Below are 20,363 nucleotides of genomic sequence, written 5' to 3' on the forward strand. Positions count from 1 at the left end.
TTGTGCTGTATCAGTATTGTGCTGTATCAGTATTGTGCTGTATCAGTATTGTGCTGTATCAGTATTGTGCTGCATCAGTGCTTTGCTCTTCGGGACGCGGAGCTGAAACGTGTTCAGGAAAGGAACTGAAGCCCTGCGAGGAAATGAGCCTCTGGAGCACTCAAATCTCCTGGCGCGTAACTGAAGCTAACGCCTAATATTGACATCTCAAAATGTGGGGACCACCGCACACACACACACACACACACACACACACACACACACACACACACACACACACAGCCCCTGCCACTCTGGCCTTCCACTAGTGTCAACAGTCAAGATTTAGCAGGACAACAATCCACTGACTCCACCATGAACCACAGGAGAGCTCTGGGCGGCCATCCCTACCCTACCCTGGCACTACCCTACCCTACCCTGCCCTACCCTGGCCCTACCCTACCCTGGCACTACCCTACCCTACCCTGCCCTACCCTGCCCTACCCTACCCTACCCTACCCTACCCTGCCCTGCCCTGCCCTACCCTACCCTGCCCTACCCTGGCCCTACCCTACCCTACCCTACCCTGCCCTACCCTGCCCTACCCTACCCTACCCTACCCTACCCTACCCTACCCTACCCTGCCCTACCCTACCCTGGCCCTACCCTACCCTACCCTGCCCTACCCTGCCCTACCCTACCCTACCCTACCCTGCCCTACCCTACCCTACCCTGCCCTACCCTGGCCCTACCCTACCCTACCCTGCCCTACCCTGGCCCTACCCTACCCTGGCACTACCCTACCCTACCCTACCCTGCCCTACCCTACCCTGGCCCTACCCTACCCTACCCTGCCCTACCCTGCCCTACCCTACCCTACCCTACCCTGCCCTACCCTACCCTGGCCCTACCCTACCCTACCCTGCCCTACCCTGCCCTACCCTACCCTGGCACTACCCTACCCTACCCTACCCTGCCCTACCCTGGCCCTACCCTACCCTACCCTACTCTACCCTACCCTACCCTGGCCCTACCCTACCCTACCCTACCCTACCCTGGCCCTACCCTACCCTACCCTACCCTACCCTGGCCTACCCTACCCTACCCTACCCTACCCTACCCTACCCTACCCTACCCCTACCCTACCCTACCCTACCCTACCCTGCCCTACCCTACCCTACCCTACCCTACCCTACCCTACCCTGGCCCTACCCTACCCTACCCTACCCTACCCTACCCTACCCTACCCTACCCTACCCTACCCTGGCCCTACCCTACCCTACCCTACCCTACCCTACCCTGGCCCTACCCTACCCTACCCTATCCTACCCTGGCCCTACCCTACCCTACCCTACCCTACCCTGGCCTACCCTACCCTACCCTGGCCTACCCTACCCTACCCTACCCTACCCTGGCCTACCCTACCCTACCCTACCCTACCCTACCCTACCCTACCCTGCCCTACCCTACCCTACCCTACCCTACCCTACCCTGGCCCTACCCTACCCTACCCTGCCCTACCCTACCCTACCCTACCCTGCCCTGCCCTACCCTACCCTACCCTACCCTAACCCTACACTACCCTACCCTATCCTACCCTACCCTACCCTACCCCTACCCTACCCTACCCTACCCTACCCTGCCCTACCCTACCCTACCCTACCCTACCCTACCCTACCCGGGCCCTACCCTACCCTACCCTGGCCCTACCCTGCCCTGGCCCTACCCTACCCTACCCTACCCTACCCTACCCTACCCTACCCTACCCTGGCACTACCCTACCCTACCCTACCCTACCCTACCCTACCCTGCCCTACCCTACCCTACCCTACCCTACCCTACCCTACCCTACCCTACCCTACCCTACCCTGGCCCTACCCTGATTAGCACCTGTCGATGACAGGAAAACCGACAACGAACGCTTCTTGTCCCACTGACCGCAGTAGAGAGAGAGGGAGAGAGAGGAGAAGAGAGAGGAGAGAGAAGAGAGAGAGATAGATGACTATCTGCAACATCTGGTGCTCTACTTACGCACGATACACTGGTTCCCGCCGGGCAGGGTTTTCCAGCCGGGGCAGCAGTAGGAGTGGAAGCGGGATCCACACACATTAGGCCTGCAGAAGAGACCCGGACACGCAGGGAGTCAACTAACTGACTGAGAACTGCACTGCAGGATAAATGCCATGAAGAAGACATGGAAATAACTATCTGAAATCAAAAGCCCAATAGGCCTACATTAGTTTGAGCTGCATTTAGACAAGCTAAGATTGACGATGTAGCCTCATGTAGGCTACTAATTGCAATTGTCAGCTGTGATATTAGCATATACACTCATTACACATACATTTTTACCACAGAATAATAATTCCTCAATATTAGTAGTAGTAGTACTACTACTACTACTACTACTACTACTAATAATAATAATAATAATTATAATAATAGCCTAATAATAATAGCAATAACATCAATAGCCTATTCATTAGCCTGTAGGCTACCAATCGCACCAATATTGCCATAATGATATTTGGCTTTTGGAATTGAGCTCACATTATAGTTCTACTGTAACTAGGATAAGCAGCAATATGAAAACGAGCACAAACCAGCCCAGCTTGTGTATTCTGGTTGGCATGTTTACCCCCAGACTGTAGTGGTGTGGTGGGCATGTGAATGTATGAATGTCCTCGCTGTGTTTAATGTGTTTAATGTGTTTACTGTGTTTAATGTGTTTAATGTGTTTAATGTGTTTAATGTGTTTAATGTTCTCACCCTCGCAGCGACTCCTGCCTCCCTCGTCTCCTCACTCTGCCCGGGGAGGAACGCGTCTCCTCCAGCTGGACCTGCTTCTGTCCGGTCACTTTCTCTGGGTCCAACCCAGTTAGACCCACCAGCCCGACCAGCCACGGAAACATCCACTTACTCCACATTCTCAACACACTTCCAATTTCACTGTCCAATTAAAATGTCTTGCTGTGTTTAATCCTGAGATAGTTTCACGAATGGCTACAATTAACGCATTGTCCTTGTCGCCGACTGATAGTCTACAAAACGCATTCAGCTCTGAAGTCACTCAGAAAGAAAATGCGAGGAGTCGACAGCTAGAGAGCTCTGATTCAGTCTGAGAGAGAGAGAGAGAGAGAGGGAGAGGAGAGAGAGAGAGAGAGAGAGAGAGAGAGAGAGAGACAGAGAGAGAGAGAGAGAAGAGAGAGAGAGAGAGAGAGAGAAGAGGGAGAGAGAGAGGGGGAGAGAGAGGGAGAGAGAGAGAGAGAAGAGAGAGACAGAGAGAGAGAGGGGGAGAGAGAGAGAGAGAGAGAGAGAGAGAAGAGAGAGACAGAGAGAGAGAGAGAGGGAGAGAGAAGACAGAGAGAGAGAGGGGGAGAGAGAGAGAGAGAGAGAGAGAGAGATACTCTAGAAGTATCGTATCCGTTCGGTCTCCCAGCTGAGGATATTCCAGGGTGAAGTAGACTAGTAGAGGAGTAGCATGCTTCTGGCTGGGTAGGCTGGCTGGGTAGTGCGCTTCTGGCTGGGTAGGCCTACTCAGGGTGTAGTAGGCTAGTATAGAAGTATAGCGCGCTTGGCTGGGTAGGCTGGCTGGGTAGGCTGGCTGGGTAGGCTGGCTGGGTAGGCCTACTTGGAGAAGTAGACTCGGAGCTGCAGGATGAGACACCCCGCACGTGCACCGTGTTGATATCCTCTCTGAAGGATGAACCTGAGAGCGAGCTGTAGGTCGTTTACATTCTCTGGACTTTATAACACTGACCATGACATCTAATACCCATAATAACATGTGACATGTGTTCCTCTGAGTATATCAAACTATGCAACATTAGGCTAAATAACGTTTAGAAGACAAATTGATAAAGCATTTTTGTTTCATAAACCTGGTCGTGCAAGGAATCAACAAGGAATTGGTAACTGCCTGCAAGAGGCATTTCTTATTAAAAGTTATAACTACAAAAAAGGATGTAATGCAATGCAAATTACATTTGGAAACGTTTTGGTATGATATTTTTTTTTTTATTGTTATTACAACGTGGGTTTATTATAGGAACTTGGAAATTGTTTGACATTATCTAACTATTCAAAAATGCATTCAAAATGGCTTTAATGATTATTGTCCGCCTATAAACAGAATGTTTTAATGAGCATATATATATTCTTTTTTTTTTACATACTCTTGTGCAGCATAATCTGTAATTTCCCATCTTTCAAACAGGTTGTTTGCCCCCCCCGGCATCTCAAATTGCTATCCTGTATTTCCTGTGCAGCAATCTGGAACACATGCGCCCGCGCGCTCTGGGGCAGTTTCATCTTCATTAATGACGACTATTTATTTTAATTTCCGCGTGCATGCTGGATATGAGTACTGGATATATGAGGACTTGAAGAGGCACACAGATTGTACACAGATGCATTGGAAGAACAGCTTTCCACTGCCCTCTGGTGGTCAGGACACACAACTACACATACTTTACTGGTATGTACTGTTTTATTTTGTGGAAACAAGTACAGTGTGGTAGACAAATTAAAATCTTTTGATATAACTTACATCATTCACATGAGAGCTATGTTAGAACTACTTGTTCTATTGTCTTACGCAAACAATTACACTCAAACAATTACACACAGCGTCCATGGAAAGACATTCCATACTGCATGTTAATTTGCTCGTCCTACAGTATGAATATATTACTAAAGCAGGGAGGTTGCTGTAAGCACGCACGTACACACACACACACACGCACACACACACACACACACACACACACACACACACACAGCCCTCCAGGCCTGGCCTGTACTACACCTGTTAAACCCTGTGACCTGTCATGACTTGACAACCATGGAAAGGAATGCTATAATTTCCAGCATTGGATCAATCTCAGCCACAGTGTCGTTTCATGACGTCACATTGAAACCAGGTGTAATTTTCTGCCTGGTAATAGACATGTGTGGCTGGACAGCTGTTCTGGAGGATCTGGAATGTTCCTGCTTGACAGGGGTGTATTCTTTATGATTATAAAATGAAATATCACTATTGGATAGCAATTAAAACCTTCTAAGAGGGAGGGGAGAAATGTAACATCGTCAAAGAAATATATTTAAATTTTAATACAATTCAGAACAAATAGAATCTATGGTAAATTACTTACAACCTTTGTGTAAAATGTATTAATAAAAATGTTATATGTAAACAGATATGCCCTGATGTTAGGCTTAAGGACAGCACTTTGCATACTTGTCTTGTCATTTTTATGTCTTGTAATAATGTTTTTTTGACTGTATTAACCAGACATGCACTAACATAACGCATGGACAGAAATACATATAAACAGAGGTATAACAAGAAGCAGCTGTGAGACTGGACAGTTTGAAATGACTGGATTTCTAATTTAAAGAGCTTGAGGGTCAGAAGTAAGAACAGCGTTGACACACTGTCAAATACAGTACAAGGTCGGTCAGTCTGGGTCTGTATGTGTGAATACCTGATTCATTCAGAAATGCACGTTTCTGATCAGTCCTGCTGCCCTCCCTGTCAGGACGGCTCCGTCGTTCTAGAGGCGGATCTTTCCAGAGATGATGTCATCGTACAGAGCTGCCGTGAGGGAGATGTAGTCTTTCTGGGAGAGGTCCAGGAAGTACAGGGGCTCCCCGACCGCTGCAGGACTGAAACCCTCCAGGACGAGCTTCCCCTTCTGCTGTTTGAACGTCTCCGTCACGTCGATGGACGTCTACGCAGGAGCGGAGGAGAGAGAGAGAGAAAGAGATGGAAGAGACGGAGAGAGAGAAGAGAGAGGGAGAGATGGAGAGAGAAGAGAGAGAGCGAGAGATGGAGAGAGAGAAAAGAGATGGAAGAGACAGAGAGAGAGAAAAGAGATGAAGAGAGAGAAAAGAGATGGAAGAGAGAGAGAAAAGAGATGGAAGAGACGGAGAGAGAGAGAAGAGATGGAAGAGACAGAGAGAGAGAAAGAGATGGAAGAGACGGAGAGAGAGAAAGAGATGGAAGAGACGGAGAGAGAGAAAAGAGACGGAGAGAGAGAAAAGAGACGGAGAGAGAGAAAAGAGATAGAAGAGACATTGTTTTCACTGGGCGGGAGACAACAACAGTCCTCCATATTGATCAGGTGTGTTGAGCGTGTCCATATTGATCAGATGTGTTGAGCGTGTCCATATTGATCAGGTGTGTTGAGCGTGTCCATATTGATCAGATGTGTTGAGCGTGTCCATATTGATCAGATGTGTTGAGCGTGTCCATATTGATCAGGTGTGTTGAGCGTGTCCATATTGATCAGATGTGTTGAGCGTTTCCATATTGATCAGATGTGTTGAGCGTGTCCATATTGATCAGGTGTGTTGAGCGTGTCCATATTGATCAGATGTGTTGAGCGTTTCCATATTGATCAGATGTGTTGAGCGTGTCCATATTGATCAGGTGTGTTGAGCGTGTCCATATTGATCAGATGTGTTGAGCGTGTCCATATTGATCAGGTGTGTTGAGCGTGTCCATATTGATCAGGTGTGTTGAGCGTGTCCATATTGATCAGGTGTTTCCAGGTGATCGTTCTTGTTCAGGGCTGCTGCTGATTGGCTCACCTGTATGCGTAGAAACCAGGGCCAGGAATACGGCGGCAGACGCTGAACCAGGTGGCTGAACAGCTGTTTACCGTCCAGACGCTGGCCGGACTTTAGGACCAGGGCGGCCATCCCTGCTCTCCCTTCGTAGCCTGGCAACAGCAAGGGCAAGAATATCCTAAGTACATTACTGATGAAGTCAGTATAAAATACAAGCAAACATTAAATGAATTTGGAGGTTGATCATAAATACAGTTAATCACAGCCTTGCATGTTCACTAGCATTGTGTCATACAAGGTGAATGAATGAAGCAGTTAGATAGTGGCTGTTCTGGGGTCAGGTCATACAAGGTGAATGAATGAAGCAGTTAGATAGTGGCTGTTCTGGGGTCAGGTCATACAAGGTGAATGAATGAAGCAGTTAGATAGTGGCTGTTCTGGGGTCAGGTCATACAAGGTGAATGAATGAAGCAGTTAGATAGTGGCTGTTCTGGGGTCAGGTCATACAAGGTGAGTGAATGAAGCAGTTAGATAGTGGCTGTTCTGGGGTCAGGTCATACAAGGTGAATGAATGAAGCAGTTAGATAGTGGCTGTTCTGGGGTCAGGTCATACAAGGTGAATGAATGAAGCAGTTAGATAGTGGCTGTTCTGGGGTCAGGTCATACAAGGTGAATGAATGAAGCAGTTAGATAGTGGCTGTTCTGGGGTCAGGTCATACAAGGTGAATGAATGAAGCAGTTAGATAGTGGCTGTTCTGGGGTCAGGTCATACAAGGTGAGTGAATGAAGCAGTTAGATAGTGGCTGTTCTGGGGTCAGGTCATACAAGGTGAATGAATGAAGCAGTTAGATAGTGGCTGTTCTGGGGTCAGGTCATACAAGGTGAATGAATGAAGCAGTTAGATAGTGGCTGTTCTGGGGTCAGGTCATACAAGGTGAATGAATAAAGCAGTTAGATAGTGGCTGTTCTGGGGTCAGGTCATACAAGGTGAATGAATGAAGCAGTTAGATAGTGGCTGTTCTGGGGTCAGGTCATACAAGGTGAATGAATGAAGCAGTTAGATAGTGGCTGTTCTGGGGTCAGGTCATACAAGGTGAATGAATGAAGCAGTTAGATAGTGGCTGTTCTGGGGTCAGGGACCTGACCTGCCACACTGACGCCGTAGACATTCACTTCCTGGAGGAAGTCCAGACATCCTAGAACCTCCGATACCTCTGTGGTGGCCACGTTCTCCCCTTTCCACCTGGAGGGAGAACCACACACACACACGTGGTCTGGAGGGAGAACCACACACACACACGTGGTCTGGAGGGAGGAGAACCACACACACACACACGTAGTCTGGAGGGAGGAGAATCACACACACACACACATGGTCTGGAGGGAGGAGAACCACACACACACACACACGTAGTCTGGAGGGAGGAGAACCACACACACACACACGTAGTCTGGAGGGAGGAGAACCACACACACACGTGGTCTGGAGGGAGGAGAACCACACACACACACACGTAGTCTGGAGGGAGGAGAACCACACACACACACGAAGTCTGGAGGGAGGAGAACCACACACACACACACACACGTAGTCTGGAGGGAGAACCACACACACACACACACACGTAGTCTGGAGGGAGGAGAACCACACACACACGTAGTCTGGAGGGAGAACCACACACACACACATGTAGTCTGGAGGGAGAACCACACACACACATGTAGTCTGGAGGGAGGAGAACCACACACACACACACATGTAGTCTGGAGGGAGAACCACACACACACACGTAGTCTGGAGGGAGGAGAACCACACACACACACATGTAGTTCCGGGACATTCTTGTCATCTTTTTAGAACCGGGTTTTACCATCACGTCCATCGCATTGACTTAACGGTGTGTGTGGATTCATTTCATGTCGCTTAAATTCTGCCAAAAGAATAATATGACCATTATTTTTTGACAATGTATCTAGATTGATCAATCAATGTGGTCTTTATCTTAATACAAACGTAATTCTGTCAAGCAACATATAATATGCAATAACTTACTGAAACAATATTGAACATAGTATGGCAAAATATTTTCCACCAGTAGATGGCGCCAATGGTACAGCAATTAAAACCACCTCATCTGAGAGACTAACTGCTTCACTTTCACAGGAGTTCATTCATGTTTTATAGTGCAGCTGATTGAATGCTAACTTATTCTGCACTGATGGAAAAACATGCAGCGCAATTCTGCAGCTTAGCAAGTTATTCTAAATTTAACAACAGCAGCAATCTAGCCAAGAACATTCTTCACATCATTAATCTTGAAACACAGCAAGACCCGTTTTGATAAATTCAGAATATCCCCCTTTTGTGGTCAACTCAAACTGAACACATTCATGCATTTATCAACGCGTCTTGGAAGAACAGCAGCCTCCCAAGACCCAAGTCCCAGCTCCCTTCAGACAAACTGCACTCTGAATACTAATAAGAGAGACAACACAACAAGCGCGTGCACACATTCCCCACATGAGCATGAATCCAGAGAATAAAAAGCATGGTAGTGGTGAGGATGGGTGTGGGCCGTTAGCCAGCGCCGTGTCACGCGGACCCTTCAGAACCGTCACCGAACACAAGACGAGGGGAGACAAACGATGGCACGCTGACCCTGAACGCTCACCAAACATTTCAGCCGACACAAGCTTCTGACCCGCCGACACGCCCACTAACAAGGCCCCTTCAGCGGCTAATCTCCCCGTCATGGTAACGGCATCCCATAAAGACCCCCTTCAGCGGCCGTGGAATCGGGGGGGCTGGGCACGGGGAGGAGGCGGGGTCTCCCTCCTTCCTTTCTCTCTGGGACTGCAGCGCCTGACAGGCAGGCATTCCTCTGGACACTCTTCAGGGGTCCTAACGTCACTCCGGGTGGTTTTATGAATGGGTGGGAGATGGGCAGCGAGGGAGGGGGGTGGGGGCGGGGCTCACGCTCTTCTGCGCCACCCTGCCAACTTGGATGAGGCTGAAGCCGGACTTTGGCCAAAGTGCCCCGGAGGTACAGATGAGGTCTGGGGGTGCGGGGGAGTTTCCCCTGGGGGGTGAGGGGGTGGTGGGGGGGGGGTCCTGGGGGAGTTTCCCCTGGGGGGTGAGGGGGTGGGGGGGGGTCCTGGTGGAACTCTATACAGGGGCCACCATTGTGATGAATGGCCAGATCAGTCACCGTTCAATCGGCTGAGCAGAGAGCAACAAAGGACCAGCGACAACCACATGTGGGAACAAGTGACAAATGAGCTCTGAGTGACAAAGATGGAATGAGAAGACGAGCCGGATGCAACAGTAAAAATGATGGATGTTCCTTTTTATATTTTCTTCATGAATGTGAATATATTAAATGTTTTAGGTGTTATTCATTTCATGTGCATAGTATTTAACTTCCAGCGCTCTAAACTCTAAAAGTAGAAGGTCCCTGAGCACTTTGTTTTAATTCTAAATCCTTAAAATAGCACAAATGACTCCTCAGTCCAGTAAAGATAAAATGAACCAGTCAGTTTTCTGCTTGCGTCCAACATGAAGCAGATGCAGTTCTGCTCATGTCCGACCGTTTGAGGCAAATCAAAGGGTTCAGTATAGTGAGATTCATATGGGGTAAGTTAGCTGGTCCAGGGTGTTAGTGAGGAGAGCTGGTCCAGGGTGTTAGCTGGTCCAGGGTGTTAGCTGGTCCAGGGTGTTAGTGAGGATAGCTGGTCCAGGGTGTTAGTGAGGATAGCTGGTCCAGGGTGTTAGTGAGGATAGCTGGTCCAGGGTGTTAGCTGGTCCAGGGTGTTAGTGAGGATAGCTGGTCCAGGGTGTTAGTGAGGAGAGCTGGTCCAGGGTGTTAGTGAGGATAGCTGGTCCAGGGTGTTAACTGGTCCAAGGTGCTTTAGCTGGTCCAGGGTGTTAGTGAGGAGAGCTGGTCCAGGGTGTTAGTGAGGAGAGCTGGTCCAGGGTGTTAGTGAGGAGAGCTGGTCCAGGGTGTTAGTGAGGATAGCTGGTCCAGGGTGTTAGCTGGTCCAGGGTGTTAGTGAGGAGAGCTGGTCCAGGGTGTTAGTGAGGAGAGCTGGTCCAGGGTGTTAGCTGGTCCAGGGTGTTAGTGAGGATAGCTGGTCCAGGGTGTTAGCTGGTCCAGGGTGTTAGTGAGGAGAGCTGGTCCAGGGTGTTAACTGGTCCAGGGTGTTAGCTGGTCCAAGGTGTTAGCTGGTCCAGGGTGTTAGCTGGTCCAGGGTGTTAGCTGGTCCAGGGTGTTAGTGAGGAGAGCTGGTCCATTCCAAAGTCTTTAGGGCGTAGGTTTGTTCAGGTTTGAACGAATGACAGTACAGTAGGTGTAGTCTTGTTACCTGCCCGCATTCTAGTGACTATTTCAACGTAGAAATCTCCAGACGTTCGCAAGGCGGAGTCTCGCGGGGAAGACTATCTGGACGCAACTCTGGAATCCTTAAAAGTACCTCAGTGACTTTAAAACCTCCAGGATAATCAGCAGCTACAACCACACATATCAATATCTTACACAGTGTGACAAAACATGGCTGTAAAATGAATGATACATATAATAGAAGATCAGGAATCCCAGTTCTTTACCTGAATGTGTCTCCGATGCGGTCGCGGAAGTAGATGAAGTCTCGCTGGTCCTGGAGCATGAGGTCCCCGGTGTTGAAGAAGACGTCTCCCTCCTGGAACACGTCCCTCAGAAGCTTGTTCTCCGACTGCGCCTGGTTCCCCGCGTAACCCAGGAAGGGGTTCCGGGTCGACACGGGCGCCACCAGGATACCCGTCTCTCCTGGGGGGGGAGGGAGAAGGATGGACACACACACACACACACACACACACACACACACATACACACACACACACACACACACACACACACGTATTTTACGTCTTGCACCCTCACACAAGCACATGCGCACACACACACACATCAAGAATGTAATGTGGACAATGATGCTTTCTGTCACCTTTCTTTGCTTTTCTACATCTTCCAGACTTCGTTCGTATCGGCTCGTACGTTTGGGGGTCACATTCCAAGAGTTCAAAGGGCAAACTCAGCTGCGAGAGAAATGAGGATAAATGTGAGGTGAGCAACAAACACAACATACTGTACATGAATTAGAATGAAAGTCAATGACATGACAGAGTCAGAGACATGACAAAGTGAATGACATGACAGTCAATGACATGGCAAAGTCAATGACGAGATGAAGTCAATGAATCTGAGATGTGACGAAGTCAATGACATGACAATGACATGACAAAGTCAATGATAGGGGTGATTTCTGGGTATAGATTACAGACAGCTAATGATAGCATGGTACAGATAGGGGTGGTTCCTGGATACGGATTAGAGACAGTCCATGATGATAGCATGGAACAGATAAGGGTGGTTTCATGGATTGACTAGTCTTCTAGTCCTGGACTAGGTTTAATTTGTGTCTTGGAATCCAGCCCTTGATTTTATCCAAAACTTATCTAAAGTGTGACTTGAAAATCCTCGTCCTACTGACCTTGTTGAAGTAGCTGGCCCGGCCGATGGGTCCGATCTCGCTGGTGTAGTTGATGAAGCCGATGCTAGCTTCCGTCAGCCCGTAGCCCTCGCGAATGTTGATCCTCCCAAAGCGCCTGGAGAACTCCCTCCACACATCTGCCCTCAGCCCGCTCCCTGCCGCCACACGGACGCAATGGGTTCTCTCCTCAGGAACCTGCAAATACACGGACGGAATGAGTTCTCTCCTGAGGAACCTGCAAATACACACACTGAATGAGTTCTCTCCTGAGGAACCTGCAAATACACGCACTGAATGAGTTCTCTCCTCAGGAACCTGCAAATACACACACTGTATGAGTTCTCTCCTCAGGAACCTGCAAATACACGGACGGTATGAGTTCTCTCCTCAGGAACCTGCAAATACACACACTGAATGAGTTCTCTCCTGAGGAACCTGCAAATACACGCACTGAATGAGTTCTCTCCTGAGGAACCTGCAAATACACGCACTGAATGAGTTCTCTCCTGAGGAACCTGCAAATACTGTACATGAACGGTATGAGTTCTCCTTAGGAACCTGCAAGTAGCAGGATGCAAACAAGATGTCTAATTACTAATTAATTGTACACCATGGATTGAACTGAGGAACGTGCAAGTCTGGGACAGGCCAGGAGAGAGTTCTCACCACAGGCTGGTTGACGAGGTAGCGACACAGCTCTCCGATGTACTGGAAGACGGTGACCTTGTGTTTCACACAGTCCTTCCAGAACTGACTGGCAGAAAACTTCTTTTTCAAAACACAAGTGGCACCTATGACCCAAAAGCACAAAATGAGGTACGTTACATTTTTTGTCACAAAAATAATACACAATCTAGGAGGTTATTATAACCTAATAATACACAATCTAGGAGGTTGTTATAACCTAGGAGGTTGTTATAACCTAATAATACACAATCTAGGAGGTTGTTATAACCTAATAATACACAATCTAGGAGGTTGTTATAACCTATCTTTATACTTTGCAAACTTTAAATGAAACCTGTAGTCACAATGCTAGAGGAAGAGCCTCTGTGTTGCTACTACAACTGAACTGCTCATTCTATAACTTGGCCTGTTATTAACTATTTTGATGGGATCTCTGCTTTTTGGGAGCCACATAGCAGAAGCAAGCTGCTGTGACAGAAATTACATCCATGGTCATTCTGGTTTCCTTCTAACGTGACCTAACCTCCTAATCTACAACACATGGGGATGGGTGCCCTTCCTAACCTCCTAATCTACAGCACATGGGGATGGGAGCCCTTCCTGGAATTGTGCAACGTGAACCAGGTTCCTGTGCGACCGCGTCTTTTCTCCCGGTGCTAAAACTCTTCTGTGGGAAACACCACCAAGCTAGAAGTCGGTTGAACGACTCTCAATCAAAACAGGGCACAGGAAACTCTGGAGACCTTCGAAACGGTAGTTCTCAAATTATGATGCTGGCTTGACACCCTTCTGGGGAGTTGGGCTGCTCTGGTGACCAGGCCAGACAAAACTAAAAACATTGTTGTTTTTCTTAAGTCATGACCTGGGAGGGGCTGGCAGGCAACCCAACCACCAATGAGAGCACTGTATTTGGGAAGTGATTCTTTGTGCTCTGTAGAGCACCCTACGTGGCTGTGTGTGTGTGTGTGTGTGTGTGTGTGTGTGTGTGTGTGTGTGTGTGTGTGTGTGTGTGTGTGTGTGCGTGTGTGTGTGTGTGCTGCCATGCCCTGTGGGCCTGAAAAAAGCCCGGTCTAACAACCCAACTACTCAGACTTTCTTCTCACCACTCTGGCAAAAAGCTGGCCGCCTCATACACGCAGATATACTCCTTTAATCTCTATCATTTCCTAGCATAACTATGAACTATGACACCCGAAGGTCCTAGTGGGAATCTAACTGGCAACCTTGTCTGAATCACTCAAACAACTGAGCCACACAGGATGATATTTAGGCGTGTGAACTGAATTCCTGAGCTTGTACACAAACACATGAACGTCAGAAAGTCAAATGTTTATAATGGTAGGTATTACCAAGGTCAATGCATCCTCCAATCCCCAGCAAGGAGGCAGTCATGTGGTAGAGGGGCAGAGTGATGTAGACGCTGTCGTCAGACCTGGCCCCACACATCCGCAGGAACGCCATACACATCACGGCTTTGATATGTCCCACACGGGCTGCCTTAGGAAGCCCTGGAACACAGATAATGATGGTTACACATTCTCACATCAGACACAAGAGCTGTTTGAGTCTTTGAAATTGAGAGTTTAACATGTTTTTTTGAATGATTTTTCAAGGTGCCCACCCACATCCATTGTATGACCAAAACGGTAGTAGAGCAATTATCAGACTTTCTCAAAAGTGCTAGTTATGTAAACGTTTTGATCTGAACCATTGTATATGATCATAAGTAACCTTAAAACAGGGCTAAACATGCATTTTCCCTTTACTACTCCTTTAAAGAAACAAGGTGTGAGATACAAGTCTCAGTTAAATCACACTGAGAAAAAAAATAAATAGCTGGCTTATATGTTCAGATGTGGAAAACCTGGATGGAAACTACCAGAAGCCACATGTCTCAAGTGGCTCCTTCCAATGTGATGACCAGGAGCTGGAAGAAGCCTTGCCTTCCAGGTGAACACTAAATTCAATTCCAGCCAATATAACCTGATGTCTTTTTCATGGAGTCCACTGTAAGCTCAGAGTTCAGCAGATTCTTGGAAGTGGCCTGTCTCTTTTTACAGGGTGTGGGTCTAGTTTTACTACAGCCCAGAGAGAGAAGCTGGATTGGCAGTAGTGTGTGTACATTTAGCACAAATCCACCAGCACTAAAGGCTTGGGGGGGAAAAATAGTTTGATGCTAATCTGAAACACATTTCCCCGCACCGTAAAATGAAGCAGATTGTTTCAGACACTGCAAAATTACAACTCTCGCTGGGACCCCTGTTGGCTGAAAGAACACGTCGAGAGACTTATATTGATGTTGAATAAAGCTGTTAAAGTGGTTGGCGCTGTGCCAGCTTCTTAATACATGGGTGGAATCATACCTGTGAATTCAGCTTAATGGACGTGATGGTAACCTTTCCTATGAGAAGGGAAAATGCTGACTTGCAGTAAGCCTACATTGTGTGTCTGTGTACAGTGTGTGTGTGTGCATGCATGTGTGTGTGTGTGTGTGTGTAGGGTCACATTTCAGCTTCAGTATGAGGTAGTTAAGCCCATTGAATTCAATTATTTTTCAGTTGTATCACTATTCTGATTGTTGTGGGCGGGGTTCAGGCACTAGACAATATTAACACCCAATTAGTCATTACATTAGTCATGTGTGCAGCACACCCATGTGTACCCCATGCTAAACATGAATCATGCAGGTAGCCTATCTATGAAAATAACTTTGGCTTGAGTATTTATGCAAATCAACCAACCCCATCTATTTTTGAGATGAAATTCAAGCAACTATTGAATAAAGATCTTTATCTTTCTATAGCTTCAAAGTATATCTATGCAACCTGTTGTCCCAGAGGTGAAGATGATATAAGACCACTGTACATGTTGTCCCTGAGGTAAAGATGATATAACTCTGTACATGTTGTCCCTGAGGTAAAAATGATATAATACAACTGTACATGTTGTCCCTGAGGTAAAGATGATATAATACAACTGTACATGTTGTCCCTGAGGTAAAGATGATATAATACAACTGTACATGTTGTCCCTGAGGTAAAGATGATATAATACAACTGTACATGTTGTCCCTGAGGTAAAGATGATATAACTCTGTACATGTTGTCCCTGAGGTAAAAATGATATAATACAACTGTACATGTTGTCCCTGAGGTAAAGATGATATAATACAACTGTACCTGTTGTCCCTGAGGTAAAGATGATATAACTCTGTACCTGTTGTCCCTGAGGTAAAGATGAACAGGAAGTTGGACATGAGGTCAATTTTGGGACGGTCAGGCAAAGGGTCGTCTGAGACCTGCTCCACTTTGTCCAGTAACGTGTTGACCATCTGGTACGGCGAGCTGGCATCAGACACCCACACCGCAATGTCATTCTCCTTTAGCGTGGCCAAAACCTCGTCAAGAGAGTTCACCAAATCTGTGAGGAAGGAAACGAGAGAATGGAAAGCTTATTTGCTCACGTGACCCTGGGTGAACAACCCGAAGCCATGCTATCTGAGTGAGAACCCTTAGTTATTTGTGAGGTGTGAATCATTGTAGTTAAACAATTCTACTAGCAGACATAGCCTACCAACCAAGAGTGAAATCTTTTTGCACTTCCTTAAATGTGTGAAAGGCCTTCAGAGGAATGTGTATTCAACACATTAAGAGTACATGACAGCCACGTCCTGTCATACATAATGGGTTAGGGTTAGTGTGGGTCATTGTGTGGTTTCCATCACTTTCTCCTGTGAGGCTTAACCTCAAAACTCAAATGAACTTTGATCGCTCACAATCATAGGTATTTTTATCTTGAAGAGTTAAACTCACAATCATAGATTTTCTTATCTTGAAGAGATAAACGTGTATCTATAGTAGGCTATTCACGTTATGGTATGTAGCCTATGTGTAAACGAGACCCTACGATTAAGACATTGATGCCACGTTGTTAGACTTTTACGCCAAATTTGTTATCAACATCTAGTATAGTATTAGTTTCATCATACGTCAAAAGCTTTAGTTCGAAGTGCAATAAAATAACATCAAAAGACAGACTTCCGTATTCGTTTGGCACTTATCCACTATCCAAGTATGAGACCACACTTGCAATTTAGTGAATAGAGCATTCCAAGGTAAAATGAAACCACGTAGTTATCTGATTTAATTGCATACAACGTGGAGCAATTGCGCAATCATTCTTTCAGGTTATGCGTTATACCCCATGGGATAAAGGTATAGGCGTCTGTGGGTCCTCTACCCTAAATAAAATATAAATACATTCTACAGCAGATCGACCTAGTGTGAAGGGAGCTGGTTGTAAATACGCCACCATATGCGAAATGATGCCAGATCTGGGCTGAACCGCTACTGAGTGACAGATACACGCAGAGCACAGACCAGTAGCCTACAGTAGGATATCTCCCTGGTCCAGTAGCCTACAGTAGGATATCTCCCTGGTCCAGTAGCCTAGTACAGTAGGATAGCTCCCTGGTCCAGTACAGCCTACAGTAGGATATCTCCCTGGTCCAGTAGCCTACAGTAGGATATCTCCCTGGTCCAGTAGCCTAGTACAGTAGGATATCTCCCTGGTCCAGTAGCCTACAGTAGGATATCTCCCTGGTCCAGTAGCCTAGTACAGTAGGATATCTCCATGGTCCAGTAGCCTACAGTAGGATATCTCCCTGGTCCAGTAGCTTAGTACAGTAGGATATCTCCCTGGTCCAGTAGCCTACAGTAGGATATCTCCCTGGTCCAGTAGCCTACAGTAGGATAGCTCCCTGGTCCAGTAGCCTAGTACAGTAGGATAGCTCCCTGGTCCAGTAGCCTAGTACAGTAGGATAGCTCCCTGGTCCAGTAGCCTAGTACAGTAGGATATCTCCCTGGTCCAGTAGCCTAGTACAGTAGGATATCTCCCTGGTCCGGTAGCCTAGTACAGTAGGATATCTCCCTGGTCCAGTAGCCTAGTACAGTAGGATATCTCCCTGGTCCAGTAGCCTAGTACAGTAGGATATCTCCCTGGTCCAGTAGCCTACAGTAGGATAGCTCCCTGGTCTAGTAGCCTACAGTAGGATATCTCCCTGGGCCAGTAGCCTAGTACAGTAGGATATCTCCCTGGTCCAGTAGCCTACAGTAGGATATCTCCCTGGTCCAGTAGCCTAGTACAGTAGGATATCTCCCTGGTCCAGTAGCCTAGTACAGTAGGATAGCTCCCTGGTCCAGTAGCCTACAGTAGGATATCTCCCTGATCCAGTAGCCTAGTACAGTAGGATAGCTCCCTGGTCCAGTAGCCTAGTACAGTAGGATAGCTCCCTGGTCCAGTAGCCTAGTACAGTAGGATATCTCCCTGGTCCAGTAGCCTAGTACAGTAGGATATCTCCCTGGTCCAGTAGCCTAGTACAGTAGGATATCTCCCTGGTCCAGTAGCCTACAGTAGGATATCTCCCTGGTCCAGTAGCCTAGTACAGTAGGATATCTCCCTGGTCCAGTAGCCTACAGTAGGATATCTCCCTGGTCCGGTACAGTACAGTAGGATATCCCCCTGGTCCGGTACAGTACAGTAGGATATCTCCCTGGTCCAGTAGCCTAGTACAGTAGGATATCTCCATGGTCCAGTACAGTAGCCTACAGTAGGATATCATGGTCCGGTACAGTACCTGCCCCCACGACCAGCGACCTCGCCCCACAGCACTGGAAGCAGTGGAGAAGTGACCTGCTCTTGATATTGAAGTTGAGGAAAGCGACCTCGCAGCCCAGCTTGCAGAGTCCGAACCACACACAGATGAAGTCCGGCTCGTTACTCATCAGGAGCGCAACTATGTCTCCCTGCTTCAGACCCGCAGTCCGGAATACTGCTGCAAACTGGTTACTTCTTCTATCAACGTCCCGATAAGTGAGCGTTTGACTCTCGAAGACTATGAAGGGCTTGTGAGGAGTCTTGTGAGCCTGGGTGAGGAAGCAGTCCAGGTAAGAGACTATTCCTCTCTGCATGCGGGACACCAGCGCCTTCCCGACCCTCCGGAGCTTCCAGTAATACATCAGATCCTCCCAGAATAGTGGATAAGATGTCCTCTGGTAGACCAGGAGGGTGAGCAGCCCTGCGGACACGGTGGTCAACACCCAGGACAACACCCAGGACAGCCATGTTATCATCTTAAACCCTGGAGGAGGGGAGCTTGTGAACTTTAGGATCTTCAACCAGAAACATTTAAACCCTCCAGTGTGTGCGTGCTACTGCGCATGCCCGAGAAACGCTGAGCAAAACATGCAGCTGATTATGCAATTTAGGTGATGACAGAAACACAGATGAATAAGTAGAAAAAATAGGATTTCCTGCAGAAAATGAGTGTGAATGCTGAGCAGCTGAAAGAAATCACAAAAGCATTGCTGGAAATGCATAAATATGACCATTTAGAAAAGTCTGAAACTTCAAATGCATTACACTGTAAGCCATAGATAAAATAAATAAATAAATAACTTGGAAGTTTACAAAACCCGGAAGCTTAGCTGAACTGAGAACTGGAAGCTAAACTGCATTATCTAAAGTTAAGAACGTTTTTAACTTTTCAGCCTGAGTAATTTAAGCTTTGAACTGAGCCTGTATCTTGAAAGATGAGCAAGTTGTTTACATTCTGCGTATTGACCCTTAGGTCGCATGCATATTAAGTGCAACGTCAAAGTGATGATGCATTAAACAATTAATTAATTCAATGACTCAACCAAAGTAGTCAGAAAGAAAATAAGAAGTTGTAATGTAAAACATATGCAAAATAACAAAAGTGTTCTTGCTTTTTAATTCACAAATGTAAATATGAATTTAATATATATGCCTATAACATATTTTGTCTACTATCCCGTGAAATTCAATTTCATCACATCCTCCCTATCCTCCTGAACACATGAACATTTTGAATAATTCATGATTTTGATGTAGCCTAGAACAGTAGACAGTTTTTCTGTGATCCTGTGATTCAAACGTGTCCCCAGTTTCACCACAAGGTGGCGGTAGAGAACCGGACAAGCTGAATGATTCTACTATAAGTCCCATGCTCATCTGATCTGAACCATTCACAGATACAATACGAGGTTGAACATAGAGATCTTAACATCAGGGACAAAGTTGAAAGATGTGGCTATGCTTAGCCAGAAGTCTTTTTAAGGTGTTTTTTTCTCTCAAAAGAGTAACAAATCAGAAGTCAGAGCATCTCTCCACACAGACACAGTGGAGGACGTTATTAGAACCAGCATGGAGGGGCCTAGTTTGGGATCACTTCCATGCCAGGGAAACACGGTTCCCCCAGGGACAAAGGGCACGAAGGCCAAATTATAGAGGTTGGCCATCCGCACGCCCTGGGGCCTCTGGGGGTCTCTTGTAAAGGGACAGGGCCTATGATGTTTCAAGTTATTTTATGTTAATTTAAGTTATTGTATGACGTTTTTTTAATCAAATGTTTATTAATTTTCACTAACAAAAAAGAAACTGCAGACATGTAGTCAGATTACATTGTATACTAATATAAGTACAGCCTTCAGATAACTAGAAGGGCACCTGTAGAGCGCAGACCTCTGCCCATAATGCATGTCGTCAGCATGTGAAATCAGGATACCGATACTTAAAGG

At 47.0% G+C, this 20,363-nt stretch overlaps 2 protein-coding genes across 2 annotated transcripts in view; both read right to left on the minus strand.

Moving 5' to 3' along the window:
• The window catches only part of fbn2a (fibrillin 2a), a gene marked incomplete at both ends in the record, with an annotated part of 77,593 nt that extends 74,687 nt beyond the window's left edge, over positions 1-2,906 (minus strand). The window contains 2 exon segments of the mRNA XM_084460185.1: positions 2,011-2,093; positions 2,749-2,906. Of these exon segments, the coding sequence (XP_084316311.1) occupies positions 2,011-2,093; positions 2,749-2,906 (241 nt within the window).
• A 1,570-nt stretch (positions 2,907-4,476) lies between these two features.
• On the minus strand, positions 4,477-18,886 carry LOC311327042 (long-chain fatty acid transport protein 6). The gene is made up of 10 exons (XM_084460054.1): positions 18,401-18,886; positions 15,982-16,185; positions 14,115-14,273; positions 12,745-12,869; positions 12,079-12,273; positions 11,533-11,623; positions 11,156-11,354; positions 7,698-7,795; positions 6,574-6,704; positions 4,477-5,711 (listed from the first exon to the last, which is right to left on the minus strand). The coding sequence occupies exons 1-10, from the start codon at positions 18,780-18,782 to the stop codon at positions 5,535-5,537; spliced, it is 1,761 nt and encodes a 586-aa protein (XP_084316180.1). The 5' UTR covers positions 18,783-18,886; the 3' UTR covers positions 4,477-5,534.
• Between the last annotated feature and the right edge of the window lie 1,477 nt (positions 18,887-20,363).

This window comes from Borostomias antarcticus (assembly GCF_949987555.1).
Source record: "Borostomias antarcticus genome assembly, chromosome: 30".
Classification (NCBI taxonomy): domain Eukaryota; kingdom Metazoa; phylum Chordata; class Actinopteri; order Stomiiformes; family Stomiidae; genus Borostomias; species Borostomias antarcticus.

Coding starts and splice junctions, on each gene's coding strand:
- LOC311327042 (XM_084460054.1), bottom strand. CDS start 18,782: ATGTATTACTGGAAGCTCCGGAGGGTCGGGAAGGCGCTGGTGTCCCGC. Junction 12,870..14,114: donor TGGAGGATGCATTGACCTTG/GTAATACCTACC, acceptor TTTGGGTCATAG/GTGCCACTTGTGTTTTGAAA. Junction 12,274..12,744: donor ACCTCGTCAACCAGCCTGTG/GTGAGAACTCTC, acceptor GTGTATTTGCAG/GTTCCTGAGGAGAGAACCCA.